Source organism: Ambystoma mexicanum, chromosome 12 (assembly GCF_040938575.1).
Source record: "Ambystoma mexicanum isolate Mex_15411 chromosome 12, UKY_AmexF1_1, whole genome shotgun sequence".
In the NCBI taxonomy this organism is placed as follows: domain Eukaryota; kingdom Metazoa; phylum Chordata; class Amphibia; order Caudata; family Ambystomatidae; genus Ambystoma; species Ambystoma mexicanum.
In genome coordinates this window covers 526,387,141-526,407,529 of record NC_090936.1, presented here as the reverse complement: position 1 = coordinate 526,407,529, position 20,389 = coordinate 526,387,141, and the positions used below count along the sequence as shown (strand labels likewise).

Here is a 20,389-nt window from a genome sequence, read left to right as displayed (position 1 = left end):
CCGTGCAAGTCCCAAATTTAAAAAGTAAACGTATCGAGATTGGCTGCTAAAACTTTTGATTTCTTTTACGAGTGTGCAAGTTAGAGGTAAAGACGAGCTGCATGGTGCAGATCTTAAAAAATCAAAGTATACAATTTCGTGATATGCATCCTGACAGGCTGATTATTTTAGGGTCCACTGAAACCCCAATGCAAAAACACCTAATGTACAATATTCTGTTTCTACATTAAAATGGACATGGACCTTTACCATGTATGGCTTGTGTGCTTGGATGGGGCCGTTATTATTCCTAATGGCAATAGATAAAAGTTACATGGTCAACAAGAATAATAGGGTGCCATGTGCATCCTTGCAAATTCCCCTACGAATCTGGAAAGAAACCAATATATGTCCAGTAGAGATGGGCCTGGCATTATTATATAGAAACGTTATTGATAACACGTTGATAAAGAAAAAGCCAAACCAACTGGTGTGTAGAATTCCAAAATAAGTAATCTCACTCAACTATGTTGAATGCTTTTTCAGCATCAAGGGCAAGCGAGAGTGTCGGGGAGGAGGGTGTGCGCAAGCCTTTTCCACTTTTCTGAGGCAAGCCCCACCCAAGATTGACGTATCCCAGAGGGGACAGTGGCAACATGTCCCAAGAATTGTTGCATATATTTTCATATCCGGATATATTAAGGAAATGGGGTGAACGTTGGGACAAATTCTAAGCACCCTTCCTGGTTTGGGGGTGGGGGGTATTGAAGTGATTGGAACCCTATTCAATTCCACCAGGAAAGATTGTGATTCTGATGCTTCCCTATAGAACTGGCAAGCAAAGGAACAATTTCATCAATGCATATCATATACAATTCCAGAGGGAATCCATCTTACCCTGGAGATTTGCCCATGGACATATTCTGCATAATTTGTCTAACGCTCAATTCAGATATGGGGTCGGCCAGTGCTGGCCTATCAAGGAGACTCAAAGTAGGTAGGTGCATCGTACATACAACGCTATTTTCCACATCTTCTGTGTAGTGTGTTTCAGGAGAATGCAAACCTTAGCAAACTTTTGCAATGTGATGCGTGATTTTCAGGTAATCAGAAATGAGGGTGTTTCAGGAGAATGTAAAGCTTAGCAAACGTTTGCAAATTGATGCATGATCTTCAGGTAATCAGAAGCGAGGGAGTAATTTACATCTCTGGGAAAGAGCAGTTCCTCGCTTCACTCTTGTTTCTTGCGTGTCCCTTTCAAGCAGTCTGCCTTGCCTTTTCACCTTGTTCATATGGTATGGATCGAAGGGGGAAGAGTACATATATTGCCCTCCTAGAGGATAGTCATATTTTGCCCCATTCAATTGTTTCAGTATTGCCAGTGTAGGGGTTGTCAAAAACTGTTGTGTAGGTTTACTAATTGTGTCTCAGTCTAGAATGGGCCACTATATTGTCTTTCTTGTGAGATAAGGCATATTTTAGCATTATGACTCCCATAAATTCCTTAACTGATGCCCACAGTACATTGGACCATTGAACTGAGTTTGTTTGAAGATATGTGGTCTGTGACTGTGTCCTGCAAGTTAGATGTGTGTGCAGGATCTTCATAGAGGCTCACATTCATTCACCACCTAAATGTTCTGAGCTTACCAGGGTAAATGGAATGCTTTAGGGTGACAGGGCGATGACTGGTACTCCTTCATGACAAGATGGCAGGAGCAAGTGTGAATGCAGGAAATCATCTAGTATGGGCAACGTATGTGGAAGTTAAACATATGTGTGCATCCCGTAGCCGTAGGGTGTAATACATATCATGGTTCAATTAAAACATGCTCCAACATAATGGCATCTTGGAACAGGTTACTGTGCTCATCTATACCGATTCGGACAGTACCCATTTCCTTTAAGATCATGTTTGGCTATGAGGTAAACCCACCTTTTTTTCTTGAAGGTGCATAAATGAGCCCTATCATAATCGTACCCTCCCGATTCCTGACTGCGACAGGGCACAATCTCCTGCCCCCATTAGAACACATCTCCAGGTCCCTACAAATGAATGATTTGTACATCAGTATCGCTGCTTCATATTTTCTACCTAAAGCTAGACATCTGTTAGTCACCTTGTCCACCCAGAGTAAAGACGCGACTCGTACAATAGAAAAAGGCATTCAAATACAGATACACTACTGCTACAAATGTTAGAATCAGAATGCACTGAGAAAATGACAATCACGCCATGAAGAGTGATGTTTGGCATGAACCATCCTAGAGAGCCTTATATCTAGATACCAGTAAACCATCTCAATCAGTGTGGCCGCCGCCATAGAGACCCCAATCCACCACTGCATTCTCCACTCAGCACGAGCCTCCCAAGGATGCAGTAGGTAGTATGTGCTGTCCTTAGATGGCTGCAGTTAGGATAGTCATATTCTTTGGCTAGTGTTAAATATGAACAAATCTAAGAAACATATCAAGCCATGCATGGATGCTGAAGGCGCTCATCTCAGTAATAATATAGAAAGGGCAAACGATTCAATGATTATCCATCCACGAAGTACTTCAAAATGCCATCTACCTGATTAAAAAGTGCATATGTCCTAGCCTTAGGACAATTTTCTTGGGTCTCTTGGCCAGCGGTTCACTCATCACCATCATCAGAGAGGACAATTCCAAGAGCGGCACAGGCCAATAAATCACCCAGCAAGAAAGATCAGCTTATCCCATCCAAGCAAGCTGCTGGGCCTGGAGTATGGAAGTGAATACACTACAGAGAATGAATTGCTTGTTGCCTTAATTTATTATCTTTATTTATCCCTGGATGGTCCTTCAACATGGGAGTGGTAGACATAATAAAAGAATGAGTGCATGGGAGATACAGCATTTAGTTGACTTGTGTTGGAACCACTTCCATTGATCTTCTTTATTCTTGAACCAGTGAGTTTAAGCAATGAATACACATTGAGGGCTGTGATATTTAATATGCCCAGTCCATATCTTCTTCCTTTAAGAGGTTCAGAAGATCCTAAGGCTATAGAAATTCCTTGCCCTGCCATCCTGCAGGGTGGCACCCAACCATATCACAGGTCCCAATTTAAAAGGGTTGGTCAAAGTACCAAGGACAGGTTCTGTTTTTCCATAGTCCATATGAAGTAATCCTGTGAAATAGATATTTTCTGACACAATAGTGAAGGGACTTTTCTTTTTTGCTTCTTGTAAAATTATCTGCCTGTATTTATGTCAGAATAGGCAAAGGTCGAATGGGTGAAGGAGGAGTGAATTGCCAGGATTTCAAAATGGATTTGGTGTGCTCTCTGTAATTGAAGCAGAGGATTGAATCTCAAGCCATTTAACTTGGTGATAAAGGTTTTCATGAATGTAACACTTGTGCATCTTCCTTCCCCTCTGAAATTCCAAACAAGGATATTTTCTTCCTTCTGCAGAGCTCTATATCCATTGTCATAGCTGTCAGTTCCGCTATTTTATAGTGCAGCTATTACAAGATGTCGAGTTTGTATTGAGCTGATGCCACTCTCCTCCACATCATCCAGCCATCCATTTTTGATCCCTATAGCTTCCCTGGGTATATGTATATTGGCATGCATTCCTGAAGTTCTATTATTAATGGACGCTATGATCACTCACATGGCAGGATTTTTTTTTTTTAACGAAGATCCAGGGTGGACTGAGGAATATGTTTAATGAGTTCTGATGTGGTCTGTGCCGTGGGATGGGGCACTTTCAACAAGGGATCTACAGAAGGGAAAAGTTCTCACTTAGCCCCTCGAGTGGACCAAGCCATAGTAAAGCCAAATCTTTTTGCGAGCACCAGCTGAGGTACAGTGTAGAGAACAGAATTGACAGTGCAGTTCCAAAATCAATAATACTCTCGTGCAATTATGAAGTTTTCAATTGCACCAAATCACAGTCTATGATTTTGACAATGACATTGTAATTTTGCACCATGGAGTCCATTACCAGACATATGCAGTACTATATAAAACAATATCTTAAATTGATCTCTGTAATTCACTGAGCAGCTCAAACACACATATGACCGCGGTTGATTTTGCTGTGGCCGGAAAGTTTGCATGAGAAAGGTGCAAACTACCAAAAGTTTGCACCTTTCTCATGCAAACACACGTACATACCCACACCCCCAACACACCCATGACACACCCCATATCCACACCCTCAACACACCACAACCCACACCCCCAACATAAAAAAACTCCACTTACCTTCTTCTTCAAGCTGGATCCCTGTGGCGGCAGTTCCCTTTCACTTCCGTGATCGGGAACCGGCGCCGCAGGGTTCTTTTCTTTTTTTTTTTTTTTACAGAAGGCTGCAGGGGTGTCCCCCGCAACTCCAGCTCAATATACTATAAAGTATAGTGAGCGGGGCGATGCCGGGGACACCCCCGCAGCCCATTTCTTTTTTTTACAATGCTTTTTTTTTACAATGCTACCACCAGAGGATCAAACTTTTAGTGTTCGAACCTTTGGGGTAGGATTTGATTCGGTAAAAAAGTACAAACCCGAAAGATTATGTAATAGTGGTAATTTAGATTAGAAGTAAGCAACAACATACACTGCTAAGAAGATATGGGAGAATGAGAATATGTGAAGCTTTCCAAGAGTTTGTTAAGCACCACTGTAAAATGACCGCCAGCAAAGAATGTTATCTTGTTTAATTTATAATGTGGTATTGTCATGGTAGCCCACCCATAATGCATAGTCCTATTTCTATGTCAATACCCACCTGGGGAAAGCACAGACAGGCCTTTCTCAGGAGATGCAAATTACTTTCCGATTACCTGAAGCTCATGCATCAATTTGCAAATATTCACAAAGCTGTGTATTCACCTGAAACAGACTACACTGAAGATGTGGAAAATGTATTTCTATGTACTCTACCTACTTTGAGTGAACTTGATAGGCCAGCACTGGCTGACCTCATATCTGAATTGGATGTTAGACAGATGATACAGAATATGTCCATGGGCAAATCTGCAGAGTACAAAGGAGCTGCAAAGAGGAGAATCTCTGCTTCATTTACAGGTGGCAAGCACAGCTTCCCCCGGGCCTGTCTTCCTGATGATAGCTGGATATGAAGAGCAGCAACATCACTGCTCCCATTCACCACCACCTTGACAACCAGGTGACTACTCCCCATAATTTACATGACAGACCGAAGATTGCCCCGGTGAAAGTGAGAAGGCAGTGAAGAAATGCAGTGACCAAGTAGTGATGGGCACCTATTTAACAATCCTTCGTCAACAGGCCCAATGTCGCAGTCAAGGCACCCCCAGTTATTCACTTGCCGGCATCCTGCTAAAGAGCACAGATAGTTCGTGAGACAGGGAGAGGAACAATGCTCTGGATTATGGGACATAAGGCATAGCAGAGCAGACATAAGTGGAGGAATTAAAGGGAGTCAGCCAGACACATTGGTAGATGCGACCATCTTCAATGGATGCCAGCCACGCCCTACCCATGGCTACTGTTAAGATAGACGTACCACGGAAAGAGCAGTTTTTGGGCAGCTTCTAACTTTGATGCCATTTGACAAATCTGTGGAACAATTAAACAAAAATATATAGACCCGACAGACATTTTTTGGGAACATTTTATGCAGTTTATTCAGCAAGGGGCAGAGTTATAGGCAGTCCCAAATCGTTTGTTTTCGCATATATTCTCCAACTATTTGGTTGCACCTACAGCCATTACGGCTGAAATGATTTGTGTCAAACCTTCATGAGGACATTAAGTCCAGTCAGGTTTATGAGCCTTGTATTGTTTGGCACAAAACATTTCAGCAGTTTCCGTCAAAAGTGCACAAAATAAGTAAGAAATCAATTGCAGTCTGTGGACCCATGTAGAGAACGTTCTGGTTCTCAGACACCCTTCTTCGGGCGTCAAACCAAGGTTTGGGCACCTCCTAAGGAGGTACAAGCTTAGCTCACTAAATGAGAGACAATCTTCGGGTAGCCAGGGAGAAGCATTTATCAGGGGACAGCCAATGTTTTTCATAGTCATTTTGTAGGGCACTGTGGACCACACAATGCACATTTAAAAGGAGAAATATTATAGCTGAACAAGGGGGCAGTAGTCAAAGGATCTCATTACAAGGTATACAGTAGAGGGATAAGGGGGACGGTAGGGATGCCGGTCCCGTTATCCCTCTACCGCCCCATTACGCGGTCTCCCCGCGGGACCCGCTGTGGACGCCTGGTTTTACCAGGCGTCCACAGCGGGTCCCGCAAGGAGATCAGGATGGTAACAACGGGCCCGTCATTAATGGGCCCGTTGTTATCATCCTCCCCATTCCCATTGAGCCCTATGGGGCTCGAATGGGTATGGGTATGTACCGGGTCCGGGTTCCCTGAATGGGGAAATACCGGGGCCGCAAAGGTCGGAATGGCCCGGTATTTCCCCATTCAGGGAACCCGGACCCGGTACCCGGTATGGAGGTAGCCATGCCGCAAAAAGTTACCTCCATCCTCGTAATGAGGCCCAAAGTGTACGAAAAGAAGTAGTGGAACTTTGGTCCCTGCTGGCCTGGCCCACTCCCCACAAACCCCATCACCAGGCCCCCTAACAAGCCCAATCTAAACCCCCCAAACAAACGCACCTGCTGTTTAAGGGAATGTTCTGTGCACTGCACTGAAGTGCAAGTTTCAACTTCTTCCTACACTTTTATTTTAAAACTAAAACATTCTGGAATGCTTTCTTTTGAACATAAAAGTATGGGAACAGCAAAACTTCATTTAAAAAAGTAAGGAGAGTGGCAAAAATGTAAGTTCAGCGCAGTAAAAAGGTGTGAACATAGCAGCTGCAGGATTAGCCCACTAAAAGGGGAGGGGGCTTCATTGATACCCACACAGTTTTATGCAATAGGCTGGAGAATGCCCTAAATAATTGTGTTTCGAGCAGATAACATAGGTGATGAACTTGGGTTACAGTTAAGTATATCAGGCTTTACGTTAGACATAGGCACTGCAAACAAGCCTCAGAGCAGGCTTTTCACCAGAAACAAATTCTAATTTTATTAACTTGCTTAGTAGCCGCAGAGGCTGGCAGCACATTGCAAATTACACCCTCCCAGGATCATACTGTAAGAAATTAACAGCCTTTGATACTTTCGAGGTCAGGAAGCAAAGCTCATGGGCACTGGAGAAAGGCAGTGAATGCACAATCATCTTATAATTCGGCATATTAGTTTATGAAACTGATCTACTGGAGGTTTCAAAATGTCCCACAGTGGTTTCAAATTGCCCCTTTGCACATGTGAGCATGGGAAGAGGTCCGGAAAGTTCCTAAAATGCAACATTAAAACAGTAATTTGTCAGTGGTTCAAGGCTCCTGCAGTACCATGATCGGTTGTATTCCCATGAGAAACTGATGGAGATGACTAGTGACAGATGAATAAAGATCCGCTGGTCATCGCAACTGTCTTTATATTTTGGAACTATGATGTGGTGATTGGGGGTTGGACTGTGACATCACAGAGGTGGTTGAGGGTCGTCTGGCAATGTTTGCAGGACCCAATCATTTCAGGATAATGTATGTCTCACTATAGGGGAATGACGCAGCTCTACCAATTAGCCTCACATGGAGGACTAACCTAATGTTGCAATGTGGTTTGATACCAATTAGTTTGTAGGATTATAAATGCTTTTGTTTCAGGGACATATCTTTGACAGCACCTTCCATGCAGTTCTGTTCTGCATTCTGTGAGAATTTTGCTCACCCAGCTGCGCCTGGGCCCAGAATAAATAGCATTACCTCTTGCTTGGTGTACACTCCTTTTTGGATTACTTTTGTCATTTATATTGGTGAGTTCGGAGGCAACCCGCTGTACATTTTGGTGGCCAGAACGGGGATGTCCGCTTTCCTGACTAGACGTGGGAATTCTAGCCGTACTCCTAGAGGAATGCGGAACAGCACTTGCAGACCAGTCCTAAAAGCTCAACACGAGGAGGCTGTGCAGACGTCGAGTTCGTGAAGATCTGCCTGGTGAATTACCTATTTATTGAATGTTTTATTTATAGAAATATTATATCTTGAGAATCTATAACTATGCTTTGAAAATCTATTAATATGCTAACATTTTATCTTTAAAACCTAATAATATACTAACATTTCAACTTATGTAAATACATAAATGTTTCTTTTGTTGCAATATCTTTTATGTCCACTTGGTGTCATTGTTTCATCCATTTTTTTCATTAGGATGTATTGGATCCATCGAGGCAAATTTGGATTTCATCCTTCGAAGACCAAGGAGCCTTTCTCTGGAGTTCCTGCTTTTTTTATGGCTGTTGGTTTTGATTTTTTTGTTCCTTTCCATTGATGGTTTGCACCTTTTTTGGATGGATGAATTTCAGTTTTTTTGTTATTAACGGGTTTCCCAGATTGTGTCCTTGATCTGTTATGTTTTTTTTTTTTTTACTTTTTTGTACTTTCTACCTTTTTCAGATGGAGTTCCGTTTTTTTGTGTGGATTTCATGGATTATTTTATGGTTTTTCGATGGTTTCTCCGGATTGTGTTCTGGATCTGTTATGTTTTTTTTTTTTTTTAACTTTTTCCGTACTTTCTGGCTTTTTTATGTATTCAGCTTTTTGTTTTTTTTGTTCCTTATAGATGGATTGCACTCTTTCGGATTTGCCTGTGGATTTTTGGCTCTCCCGTTTTCCAGTTAGCAATGTAAGTGTTTTTTATAGTTTTCTAATAGTTTATGTTAAAAGCAATACTGCTTAAGTATGCCATTTCTTTTGTTTCTGAAATGACTGCACACATTCCTTTAATCTTTGTTGGTTGTCGCGAAAATGTTTTCTCTGTATTTGGGTCTTTTCTCGTGATATTATTTGTGCAATTTGCATTTCTTGATGAGATTGCTCCTTTTTAAGATGTTTTATAAAGCAGCATAAGTTTGGATTTCAGGTTTTGAATTATTGCTTTATGCCATTGTGCCAACCTTCGAGTGTATTGTTTGTTTTTGCATATTCCTGTAGTACAGTTGAGGGTTCTTTTCTCAGCTGTTTTTATGTGCTTTCGATATTGTTGTTTTTTGTTAGACATGATTCGGTATATGAACGGTTTTCATTTTGTTAATAGCACTTCGATAAATGTTTTCAGTATACACATTTCGGTAAATAATAAACACAGGTGATAAGATATTTTATAAAAACCTCATCAGGAAGTGGAAAGAAAAACGTTTTACTGGCCTGCATACTGCGATATATTTAACACCAACAGCGGTAAAGGTTGAAGGTCGGCGAGGATGGGTTCATCTGACCGATGTGCACAGGGACAAAAGCCCCAGCTCCCCCGAGAAGAAGGGCAGAGCGCAACATAGTGGGGATTATACATCAGCTCTCATTGACTTTATTCTCAGCAATAAGGTTGTATAGAAGACCAACGAGGGAGGAGGAGAGGGTGTTTTGCAGGACAATGTTATTCTAAAACGATGGCAAAAAATGTCAATTCTATGGAGTGTAATAATATTGACATGCATTAATATAGGATTAATGTTATTATGTCTTTTCCCTAAAGAAAGAAGTGGTATACGTTCAACCATTAGTGTGCATAGAACAAAAAGAAATGTGTTACATGAAGAGGAGTTCCAATAGGACACTGAAAGGGGGCAGGAGATAACATCCAGAAACGTCAGGTGCGATGAAATGTTACATGTGGGAAGAGAACGGGCCAACGGCACATGTTACTTCTGATCACTCATACGACACATAATAGGGGCACCCAAGCTTTTCCTGCCTCAGTCTGAATCAAATGAGGAAGCAGGATGTCCAATGCACCTATCCATCTGCAAAACTAAGGGTTTATTTAGAGGAACAATAGTTTCTGTCCAGTGGGTGGATGAAGGAGAAGAAGTTAAACACACATAATTAAGTGCAACTTGACAGAATAGCCGAAAAAGGAGAAACCAAAAAGACGATAGTAGAATATATAACAGAAGGCTATAAAAAGGGGGGGGGCAAAGGATTATTGAACACAAATGACTTCAGTGTGTAGATAAAGAGGGATGTAGCATTGCATGTTGTCACACAAGACCATTAATGAAAATTAAAGGGGCAGTGTGATATGGTGGCCAATGGGAAGGGGGAATAATGCAATGTCGTGTTGAAGGGTTGGTGGGATTTGAACAAAATGTGGTGTCCAAATTAAACAATAGCTGCAAGGCAGTATGGGGGAAGTACGTACATGCATTGCCTTGGATAGGTGAAACTCATCAAACAATTTACATAAAGAGCTTTACATGATTCCCTCTGTGTTTCAGGTCCAGTGGGTCAATCCATTTGGGAACTAACATCGGTTGTGCTAAAGTGATGAGGAGTGTGTGGCTGATGCTGGCGCAGCTGTCATAATGGACCTGTGGTGGGCATGTGGATCGAAGGCCTACACCCACCTTCCTCCTGATTGGAGTGGGGTTTGTGTGATTGTTACACTTCACAAACCTGACCTGGTTGTGCCCTGAAGCAACAACAACATGGGGCTTTCATTAAAGGAGCAGTCAATCATGCTGAAGGAAAAAGTGGTGCAGCAAGACAAGGAGTAAATAATGCGAGGAGTGCTAAGCAGAAAAAGGATAGCAAATAACTATTGGTCCAAGAAGAGTGCAGAAAATCGGGCAGCAATTCCTGCTGAGCTCACCAGGTACAAGTTACTGCGACTGGCCAATTCAACAGCAAAGGGCCTAAATGAAGTAAAGGAAGAGCTGAGGGTACAAGGTTTGTTGGTACTCCAGAATAGGTACGTGTTGGACCTTCTCACTACCATAAAGGGTGGAGTTTGTGCCAAGATAGGGAGCAGCTGTTGTACCATAGAGCCTGATGGAGAAGCATTGAATGGAACATTGAGAGCAGCTATAAATGAAATACCGATGCTCCATGAGAAGATGACAAATTAAGCTAATGGAGTTCAATCGAACAATTGGTTGGACACCCTTTTCGCCTGGGTGCCCGCTTGGCTCTCAGGAGTATTTAAAATGACTGTCCCCTTGCTGGTCCTCATGCTCGTCACCTTCTGCATTGGCAAAACTATTTTGAGACTCTATACTAACAAAAGGGAGAGGAAATGTATGTTGCCACTGAATGTTGACAGGGTAAACGATAAAAATAAGCCCATTAACAAACTAACTAAGGGTGAAAAAGTTGATGATGAAGTTGAATGGATTACAATACCACCCAGAGATATAGAGAACTATTATGCCTTTTTGGATTTCCTGCGATCAGGATGGGCAGGGGTGTGTGCTGATAGAGGGATCATGGAAGACTGGGAAGCAGATAGAGGTGACATGAGCAGACTAAAATAGTATGGATCTCTAAAAAGAGAGCAGCGGAGTGGTGACTGGGAGAAGGAAAGAGTTATTGATAGATCAATCAAAGGGGGGAATAATGTGTTAAAAATGCAAGTTCAGTGCAGTAAAAAGGCGCAGATATATCAGCTTTGGGATTGGCATACTGAAAGGGGGGGGCTTCATTGATAGCCACACAGTTCTATGCACTAGGCTGGAGAATGCCCTAAATAATTGTGTTTTGAGCCAATGACATATAGGCGATAAAGTTGGGTTACAGGTAAGTATACAGGGCTTAACATTAGACCGAGACACTGTAAACAAGCCTCACAGCATGCTTTTCACTAGAAACAAATTCAAATTTTATTAACTTGCTTAATAGCCGTAGAGGCTGGAAGCACATTGCTAATTGCACGTTCCCAGAATCATACAGTAAGAAATTAACAGCCTTGGATACTTTTGAGGTCAGGAAGCGAAGCTTATGGGTGCTGAAGAAAGGCAGTGAATGCACAATCATTTTATAATTCGGCATATTTGTTTATGAAACTGGTCTATTGAGAGTTTCAAAATGTCCCACAGCACTTTCAAATTGCCCCTTTGAGCATGTGAGCCTGGGAAGAGATGCAACATTAAAACAGTAACTTGTCAGTGGTTCAAGGATCCTGCAGTGTCATGATCGATTGTATTCCCATGAGAAATGGATGGAGATGACCGGCAGCAAATGAATAAAGATCCGCTGGTCATCTCAAATGTCTCAATATTTTGGCACTGTAATGTGGGAATTGGGGATTGGACTGTGATGTTACAGAGATGGTCGAGGATGGTGTGGTAATATTCGCAGGACCCAATAATTTCAGGATAATGTCTATTCCACTACAGGGGAATGACGTAGCTCTACCAATAAGCCTCACATGGAGGACTAACCTTATGTTGCAATGTGGTTTGATGCTAATTAGTTAGTATGATTATAAAAGCTCTTGTTTTAGAGGCGTATCTGTTACAGCGCCTTGCATGCAGTTCTATTCTGCATTCAGTGTGAATTCCGCTCTCCCAGCTGCACCTGGGCCCAGAATAAATGGTGTTAATACTTGCTTTGTGTACACTCCTTTTTGGATTACTTTTGTAATTTTTATTGGTGAGTTCAGAGGCAACCCGCTTTACGGGAGCACCGCTCCCGCACACTTAGACCACTGATGTGTGTCTGAGGGTCAACCCAACGAGTAGGCTAAGACCAAAAGACAGGGCATCCAGGAGTTAAAAATAACTCTTGGCCTGAAATTCTGTAAAAGTGGTTCCTTAATCTGGGTGTATGAGAGTCAAGGTAGGCACAGTGGTTGGCCCTCAGAACTGCAATGTGTATTGCAGGCCAGGCCCAGTGATCAATTTTGGTGGTGGGGCTGGGGAAATCGCCAAAAGCCATGCACTACATAAAGTGATCACTGTATAGGTTTTTAAGCCATGGCCAGTTTTTCATTGAGCTGCAATGGAGGTAAAGTGGCAACTGGGCTTGGTGACAGTCATGGCCCAGTTGCCACTTATTGGGGATTAGTGGGTCTGAGGCACAGCTGAAGGCCATAACCAGGAAAATGTGGCCTATGGCTGTGGGCCGTGGCCATTAGCTCACAGACATTCAATGGAGATCAAAAAAGCCAATGGATAGTGTCTCAAGTCTCATGCCCCAGGCAAAGGGGCCCATAGAGCACATGCCTGCAATTGGGGTTAAATGCCCACATACCCAAGGGGAAAGGGCGGTATTAAGAAGCTACCTCGAAACAATCAGAATAGAGACCAAAGACCTGATGAATAGGCTAGTCAACTGCATTTGCCTTCGCCGCCTTCTTTGGAAACTCCCATTAGGTCATCAATGCGGAAGGGGTGCAAATTGGATTTGCATAGGGAGGTTGTTTTAGACAGGAGTTTACATTGAATTAATAAATGGCAAACAAAAAAAGATTGCATTTCTGAGAAGTTGTGTCAGTCAAACAATCTAGATGAATTTCTATTTTTGTTGGAGTCTCTAGTTGGAGGGGGCAGTAAGACTTGCCAAAACCCTATCGATAAGGGCTGTCAAACTCATCCTGTTGGAATTAGCCTTTTTTCTTCAGAGTGAGGAAATCTGTGTTAATAAGCAATGTGTCTTATTACAAGATGAAGTCCAGCTTCTGGCATTGCCTGTTGTAATGGACTCCTTAGGGTGGTCAGTACAGTCGAGTTCAGGCTCTCCCACCCATGTTGGCTCTATAAGAAACTCCAGTGACTTTGTGGGTTTGGAAAAATCAGTTGCCTGAGATCCAGGATGATAATCTTAGGAGGCTTGTTTTGGACAAGAGAAATAATATTATTTCTGACATAGAGAGACCAACATGTTTCGAAACAAGGGAAGCCCTCAGGAACAAACTTCTGGCGTTGCTATGTCAGAACACCAGGCCTGGAGTCATAAGGACTTCAGACTTAAAGTTTGTTCAGAGGATTCGTGTAGATAAATGGCATTCCCAGCTAAAAAGAGATGGTGCTTTGGTGGGCTGTGGCAGAGGCATAGACAGGGTAGGACCTGAGCGGGCAGGCCCACCCAAAATCTGTAAATGCCCACTCAGTAGCACTGCGTGGGCATTTACAGGTGTTAATGTCACTGCTGTGGGCCCAACTACATTACCTTCAGGCCACACTTATTAGACAATCTTAGCTACGCTGCTGGGCTGTAGTAGTAGCAACTTGCCACACTTCTTAAGCATCTGCAAAGACTTTCCTAATTTGTTCCTCCAATCTCAAATTAATAGTTGACGGGGCAGAGGACTGACGTTAATTTTGTGAATGTTCAGCAGAGGTTTTTTGCTTTCTATCGCTTTGTTATTTTAATGTGGATGGATTTTCCTTGCAATGGATTTGTTACAGTGTAGGTTGGCAATGTTGTAGTGTGTACCTGCTGCATTTAAAAGTTATTTTATTGTATATGTGTTATTATTATATGTATTGATTATTGTATTGGTTTGTTATTTTATGCTAGCACCCCGATGCCTACGGGCTAGTTTGGCGCTATATATATAAATAATAAAACAAACATAAACATGACACAGGTAAGGTGGTTTGGGCCCCACAGAGTTTCAGTGGGGTAAACTTGGGCTTGGGCCTTGATGAAGGCCAGGCACAGTGATCTCTTTGCTTTTTGAGTATCATATCGTATCGCAATCCACCTGTAGTGGGCTAAGAGGGCCGGCTGAAGTGCTACAACTTGCTTGGTAGCGAGTAGCTTGGTAGGGCTGTGTATGGCCCAAGGCCAAGCCCTAGGCAACTTTGCTAATCACCCACAGACTTGCAATGGGGGTAAATTTGTCAAATGGCCACTGTATGTGGTTTGATGGGACCTGGGGCATGACTGAAATTCATGCACCAGGCCACCAGGTGGACCTTGGCCGTGGCTGTGGCTATTGCCACTAGCCCAAGTACCTACAATGGGGATAATGTGGCCACTGGGCTTGGCGCCAAACCTGGCCCTGTGTCCATTTTTTGTGGCTTAGTGGGGTTTGAGACAAGGCTGAAAATTAAGCATTAGCTAAGAGTGAATGCCATGTCAAGAGGTCCTTTGACCTGTTATCAGGCTAAAGTGGCCACTTGGAATGGCCACATGCTAGGCCCAATGGTATGTTTACGTGCCCTGTTGGGGGCCTAGGGCACGGCTGAAGGCCATGTCCTGGGATAAGTGACAACTGGCTATAGCCTGCAGCTCTGACCAGCTGCCATCAAACCCCAAATGGGGCAGTATATCCACTTGGCCTGCATATAGGCCAAGCCTGATTGCCTCTGTGTGGCTTGATTGGGTGATGGCCATTTGCCCACAAACCCACAATAGGGGTGAAGTTGCTAATGGTAACGCTGAACGGCATGTTAGGGTCTGGGGCATTTTGCCAAAGCCCTTGCCATAACCTAAGTAGCCAATGGGCAAGGGCTCAGACCACGACCAGTAGCTCATAGACCTCCAATGGGGGTAGAGTAGCCAATTGTACTAGCCCCTGGCCAAGCCCTGCGACCACTTTGGGTGGCTTGCTGGGCCTTAGGGCATGTCCAAGGGCCATGCAACAGGCAAAATGACTAGTCACATCCAATCCCCCACAGAACTGCAATGGGAGTAAAGTGTAGACTGGGTCTTGTCACACTATAGGTGCAGTGGCTACTTTGGTTGATTTAGTGGGTCTTGGGGCATGTCTGAAGTCCCAGTTCCAGACAATGCAGCACTGTGTGTCCACTGGGTTACTTGGAGGGTTCCCGGTAGCACTGTGTCCAATGGGTGGCCTGGAGGGTTCCCAGGGCAGGATGAAGGCTCTGTCCCAGAAAAGGTACACACTGGGCATGCCCCTAGGCCAAGCCTAGCGGGCTGTTCAGGTGGATTGGGAGTTTCTTTGGCAGGGTCAAAGACCATGCATAGCAATTTCGAATGGCCAAGGGCTTAAACATCTTTCACTAAAATAAAATTGAACTTCATACAAAAAAACGTTCTTGAAGGGATGTTATGGATGCAGCACAAGAAAAACAAAACCCATCACATGTATAAAACAACCAAAACAGTGCCACCACCTTTGTAAAAACAACCATAATGTAGCTGTTGCCAACCACTGCTTACGAACCTACATATGTCAGCACAAATGAAATGCCACTACGCCACTTGCTAGCTTCAGCAAATCCCCCATCCCGGTCCGACCTATTTAATGGTAAACTTCTGATTGTTTCAAGGAGATCTATTCCTCTTCGCCGAGCAGGGAATCTCTCCCTAATGACATTCTCCAAGACCTGATTAAAGAAGTCACCAAAATCCTGGATGTCTTGCAGGCCACTTTCCTCAACTCGGTAGCCCCCTACCAAATGGAAAAACGGACTGCTTCACAGGAGCTTGCCTTCCTCAAAAGGGCAAACGGGGTCCTTGAAATGAAATTGTAAGAATCCAAATTTGTGGCCCCTAAGACATTATCATTACTCCATCATCAGTAAGAAGTCAGCCTTCTGACAGAACCGCATTGTTCAGGCCAGCAACAAATCGGCAGAAACGTTCGAGATCACAAAAGAAATACAAGCACCAACCAAATGCTTCTCAACTACCTTTCCTTCACAACGCCTCCCTGACAAGCTAGCCACCTTCTTTCCAGATAAGGTCACAGTCATTGCCAATTCCATCCCAGTCTATATCAAACAAACCCAAGAGCACTGGCAGGGTGTGCCCCAGCTCTTTCACTACTTTTAAACCTATCTCTTTAGTGAACCTTTTCAAGACGATAACAAGCATTAGGGCCCCCTCTGAACAGATTTACTCATGTCCTGATACACCAATCAAGAAAAACATCTCTATGTTTGCTCCGGCTCTCCTTGCTCTGGTCAACAGCTTGCTTGCACATAGGGATCTCCCTACTGACCTCAAGACCTCCATTTTCTCCCCATTTCTGGAAAAAACGTCTACTGATCCTTATGTGATGGCCAACATCTGCCCCATTACAAACAATCACTTCATGAGTAAGGTCCTTGAGAAAATAGCTGAGCAAAACTCTTAGAATATACAGAATCTAATAAAGAATTACATAAAAACCAGGCTGATTTCCATCCCTCTCACTGAGCTTCACAAGGAGGTGGTGTTTCGGTTCCCAATGGTTAACAAAATGTCCAACTGCTCTCTTCCTGATTGAAATCTTAGCAGCATTTGGCACTGTTCACCACCAAATCCTGCTGCAGAGATTCCTACACTCTTTTGGCATCAAAGGCATGGCTCTGAAATGAAACACCTCCTTACTTCAAGACAGAAGTGTCAATGTGCGATCCAGTACTTTCTGCTACCAACCATTGAGTTCAGTCATGGTGCCCCTCAAGATTCAGACATGTGCCTCTGTCTGTTTATTTTGCTTTATGAAATCATTGGCTGATATTCCTCAATCCTTCAATGTTCTTTTTCAACTATGGGGGGCAATACACAAATTGCCTACAGGCCGACTAACCATGCTGATAATGGCCAGATCCTCTCTTCCCATCTTGTGACCCTCCAGGGTTGGATAATCAACTGTGCTAAAACAGAGTTCATTGTCATCGGGTAGAACAGACCTAGTTCCCTACCTTTTAATTGGTCCAACAATGTAATCCCCCGCCCATCTGTGTTAATGAAGGCAAGAGCATGGGCGTTTTCTTCAACCATATAAACTCCTTTAAGAGATAGATCAGAGAGGTAATCAAATCATCTACACATGCTGAAATGCATTCTACTCTACCTCAATATGCGATAGAAGGTGAAGAATACTAGAGTGTTACTGTTGTCGAAGTTTTATTACTGAAACAGTCTGCACTTGGGCCTCCATAAGTACCTGGTTTACAGTCAGCAACATATCCAAAACAAGGCAGGGTGTCTTATTTTCAGAATTATACCCATTCAGCACATCTGCCCAACTCGGAAGGCCCTACACCAGCTCCCTTTGAAGGAGAGTATTGATTTCAATATGTTACAAAATGCTATAAATAATGGTTTTTCTTCCTGTATCAGACCATATTAAAAAAATACAACCCTTCCCATGAACTGAGATCTGCTATAGCCAGAGGGTTATTGTCCACCACTTTCGAGAAAAATAAATTCGGCTTGCAGTTTATCTACTCAGATGTATCTACACTTTAAAACACACTATTTGCAGTGGTCGAATTGGGTGGAAGTGGTTGGGATTGGTGCTCCTCTACTTTTTTTTAATTAAGTTTTACTGTTCCTATACTTTTATTTTAAATTTGGCTTAAAAAAGAAAGCGTTCTGGAATGGTTTCGTTTTAAAATAAATGTGTAGGAAGCAGTTGAAACCTGCACTTCAGTGCACTGCACTGAACACCCCCTTAAACAGCAGATGCATTTGTTTGGGGGTTTGTATTGGGCGTGTGGGGGGTGTGGTGATGGGATTTGTGGGGAGCAGGGCAGCGGGGAACATAGTTCCACTACTTCTTTTCATGCACTTCGATCACTGCCTATATGTTAGCATCAAAGCTCCGTTCTATAAATAGACTCACCCTTCAGTTGTGATCCTCTGTGATAGCTTGCATTTGCCATCTGCCTGTCCTGCCTTTCTCACCCTTTTTGTCAGCCTCTTGCACTTAGTCATTTAGCTGCACTTACTCCTGAACTATAGGCTTTTTTTCCCGACAACATGAAGCAACTGCTTATTACGGCTGTCCCCATATAAATCAACAATACATAAATATAAAAATATTGTTTACATTTCATGTGAGGACCCAAGAAGAAGCTACACTTACCAGATAGAGAGATGTCATGAGCTGTGCATTCCTCCTACCCTCTGGTCACCCTCCTTGGGCCCTCTACCCCCACCATACTGCGAGGCCAAAAACCTTGGGGTCATCTTCGATTCTGCTTTCTCCTTCACCCTTCACATCATGGACCTTACTAAGAAGTCCCACTTCCAGCTTCACATCCTGAGGGGCATTCTTCCTTACCTCGCCTTCCCCCAGAAGCTCAATGTCTCCAGGGCTCTGGTCTTCTCTAGGCTGGATTACTGCAACAGTCTTTTTTTCAATCTCCATCTTTCCTCACTACGCCCCTTCCAGCTAATCCAGAATAGGGCTGCAGGATTTATCCTTGGCCTCAAACCCAGGGACTGTATCTCTCCAGCCCTAACATCTCTGAACTGGCTCCCGGTGGCTGCAAGGATACAATTTAAGACCCTCTGAATCATCCATGTGGCCTTCTGGGACCTGTGACCACGATATATCCAACTTTACCTCCCGAAATATTCCCCTGTTAGAGCCCTATGCTCCTCTAACACCACACTGTCAAACGCTTCTCCAAGCAGAGAGAGGGCGGGGGGGCAGGTATCTCGCCTAGGCTAGCGCCTCCCTTTAGAACAGCGTCCCTGCCCCTCTAAGACTTGAGCCGGACCTCCTCAAGTTCCGGAAACTGCTCAAAACCCTGCTGTTCACTACGTCTCTCCCTCTTTCCCTTCCCTTTTAATCATCCCACTGCCACTGTGACTGGTGGCCTGATCCTCATGAATCTCACAGGATCCCAGGCCCTTCTTCCCAGTCAATACCAGTACCCTCCCCCTACTGCACTGCCCTTGCGAGGCCCGGTTTGGCAGCTCTCCATCCCACCCTTGGGAGTCGCCTGCACTTGCACTTAGCCTGAGGTTCTTCTCCTTGGCTCCCCTTAGCACTTCCCTCCCTGCCCTACACCAGCACTTGTCCACTCCTGTGCCCAGTCCCCTTCTCCCTGCCTATCTCCTGCACTTCTCCTCACTGCACTTGCATGTCCGAATGCCACATGGTCTAGTAGGACCATGACTTATTTTACTGTTTTTGCCATTGTGTTTTTTTTCCCCCTGTTCCCGTCCCATTTCGCCATGTGGCGCTTTGAAACACAATTCTGTTGTATAAGGCACCTAACAAATGCTCAATAAATAAAATAAATAAATACAATGGTGGGGGCCAGGTTATGATTATTTTATGGTGATGCTGATACAGTTATGGTTCCTTTAGAAATCATAAGAGTTTATTTTTTTTTACCCATACTGCCTCCATAATGTTCCTTTTGGAAATGCAAGAACTGAATAAGTATAGACGCAGTTAAACAAAAATTATATATATATATATACACAATGAGCCTCATTACAAATTTGTCAGTAAGTGGATAAAGTGGCAGTAACTGAATTAACGCCACTTTTAACGCTCCACCGAATTATGCTTTCCCGAAAATTGGTGCTAATTCCACTGGTGAAATTACCACCAGTGGGATTACCACAAAGATATGGCGGAATTAGCACCACAGCCAATTCCGTCTGTGGAATTACCACCAGAAACATAAATGGTATTTCCACTTATTAGAAGTGGAAATACAGCTTAATTACTGCTGAACATCGGCAGTAATTCAGCCAAAAACACGGTGCAGTTACATTTTACCAAAAACTTCTTTTTGATTATATAAGATTTATACCAACAAATCCATGGACCAAGCATGGGCGCAACATTCGCCTGAGACATCACCAATTTAAACATGGGCTATGTTGAGTCATACTTCATTTTTTCAGGGAACAACCCATTCAAGACATATATTTCATCTTGGCACAGATATATCGATGACATC

The 20,389-nt window shown here is 43.4% G+C and overlaps 1 protein-coding gene across 1 annotated transcript in view; it reads right to left on the bottom strand.

The window, feature by feature from the left end:
* LOC138514506 (olfactory receptor 5AR1-like) overlaps window positions 1-18,834 on the bottom strand; it is a 69,778-nt gene extending 50,944 nt beyond the window's left edge. The window contains exon 1 of the mRNA XM_069629979.1: window positions 18,628-18,834. Within this exon, the coding sequence (XP_069486080.1) occupies window positions 18,628-18,834 (207 nt within the window). The remainder of the gene's footprint in view (window positions 1-18,627) is intronic.
* Window positions 18,835-20,389: the final 1,555 nt, after the last annotated feature.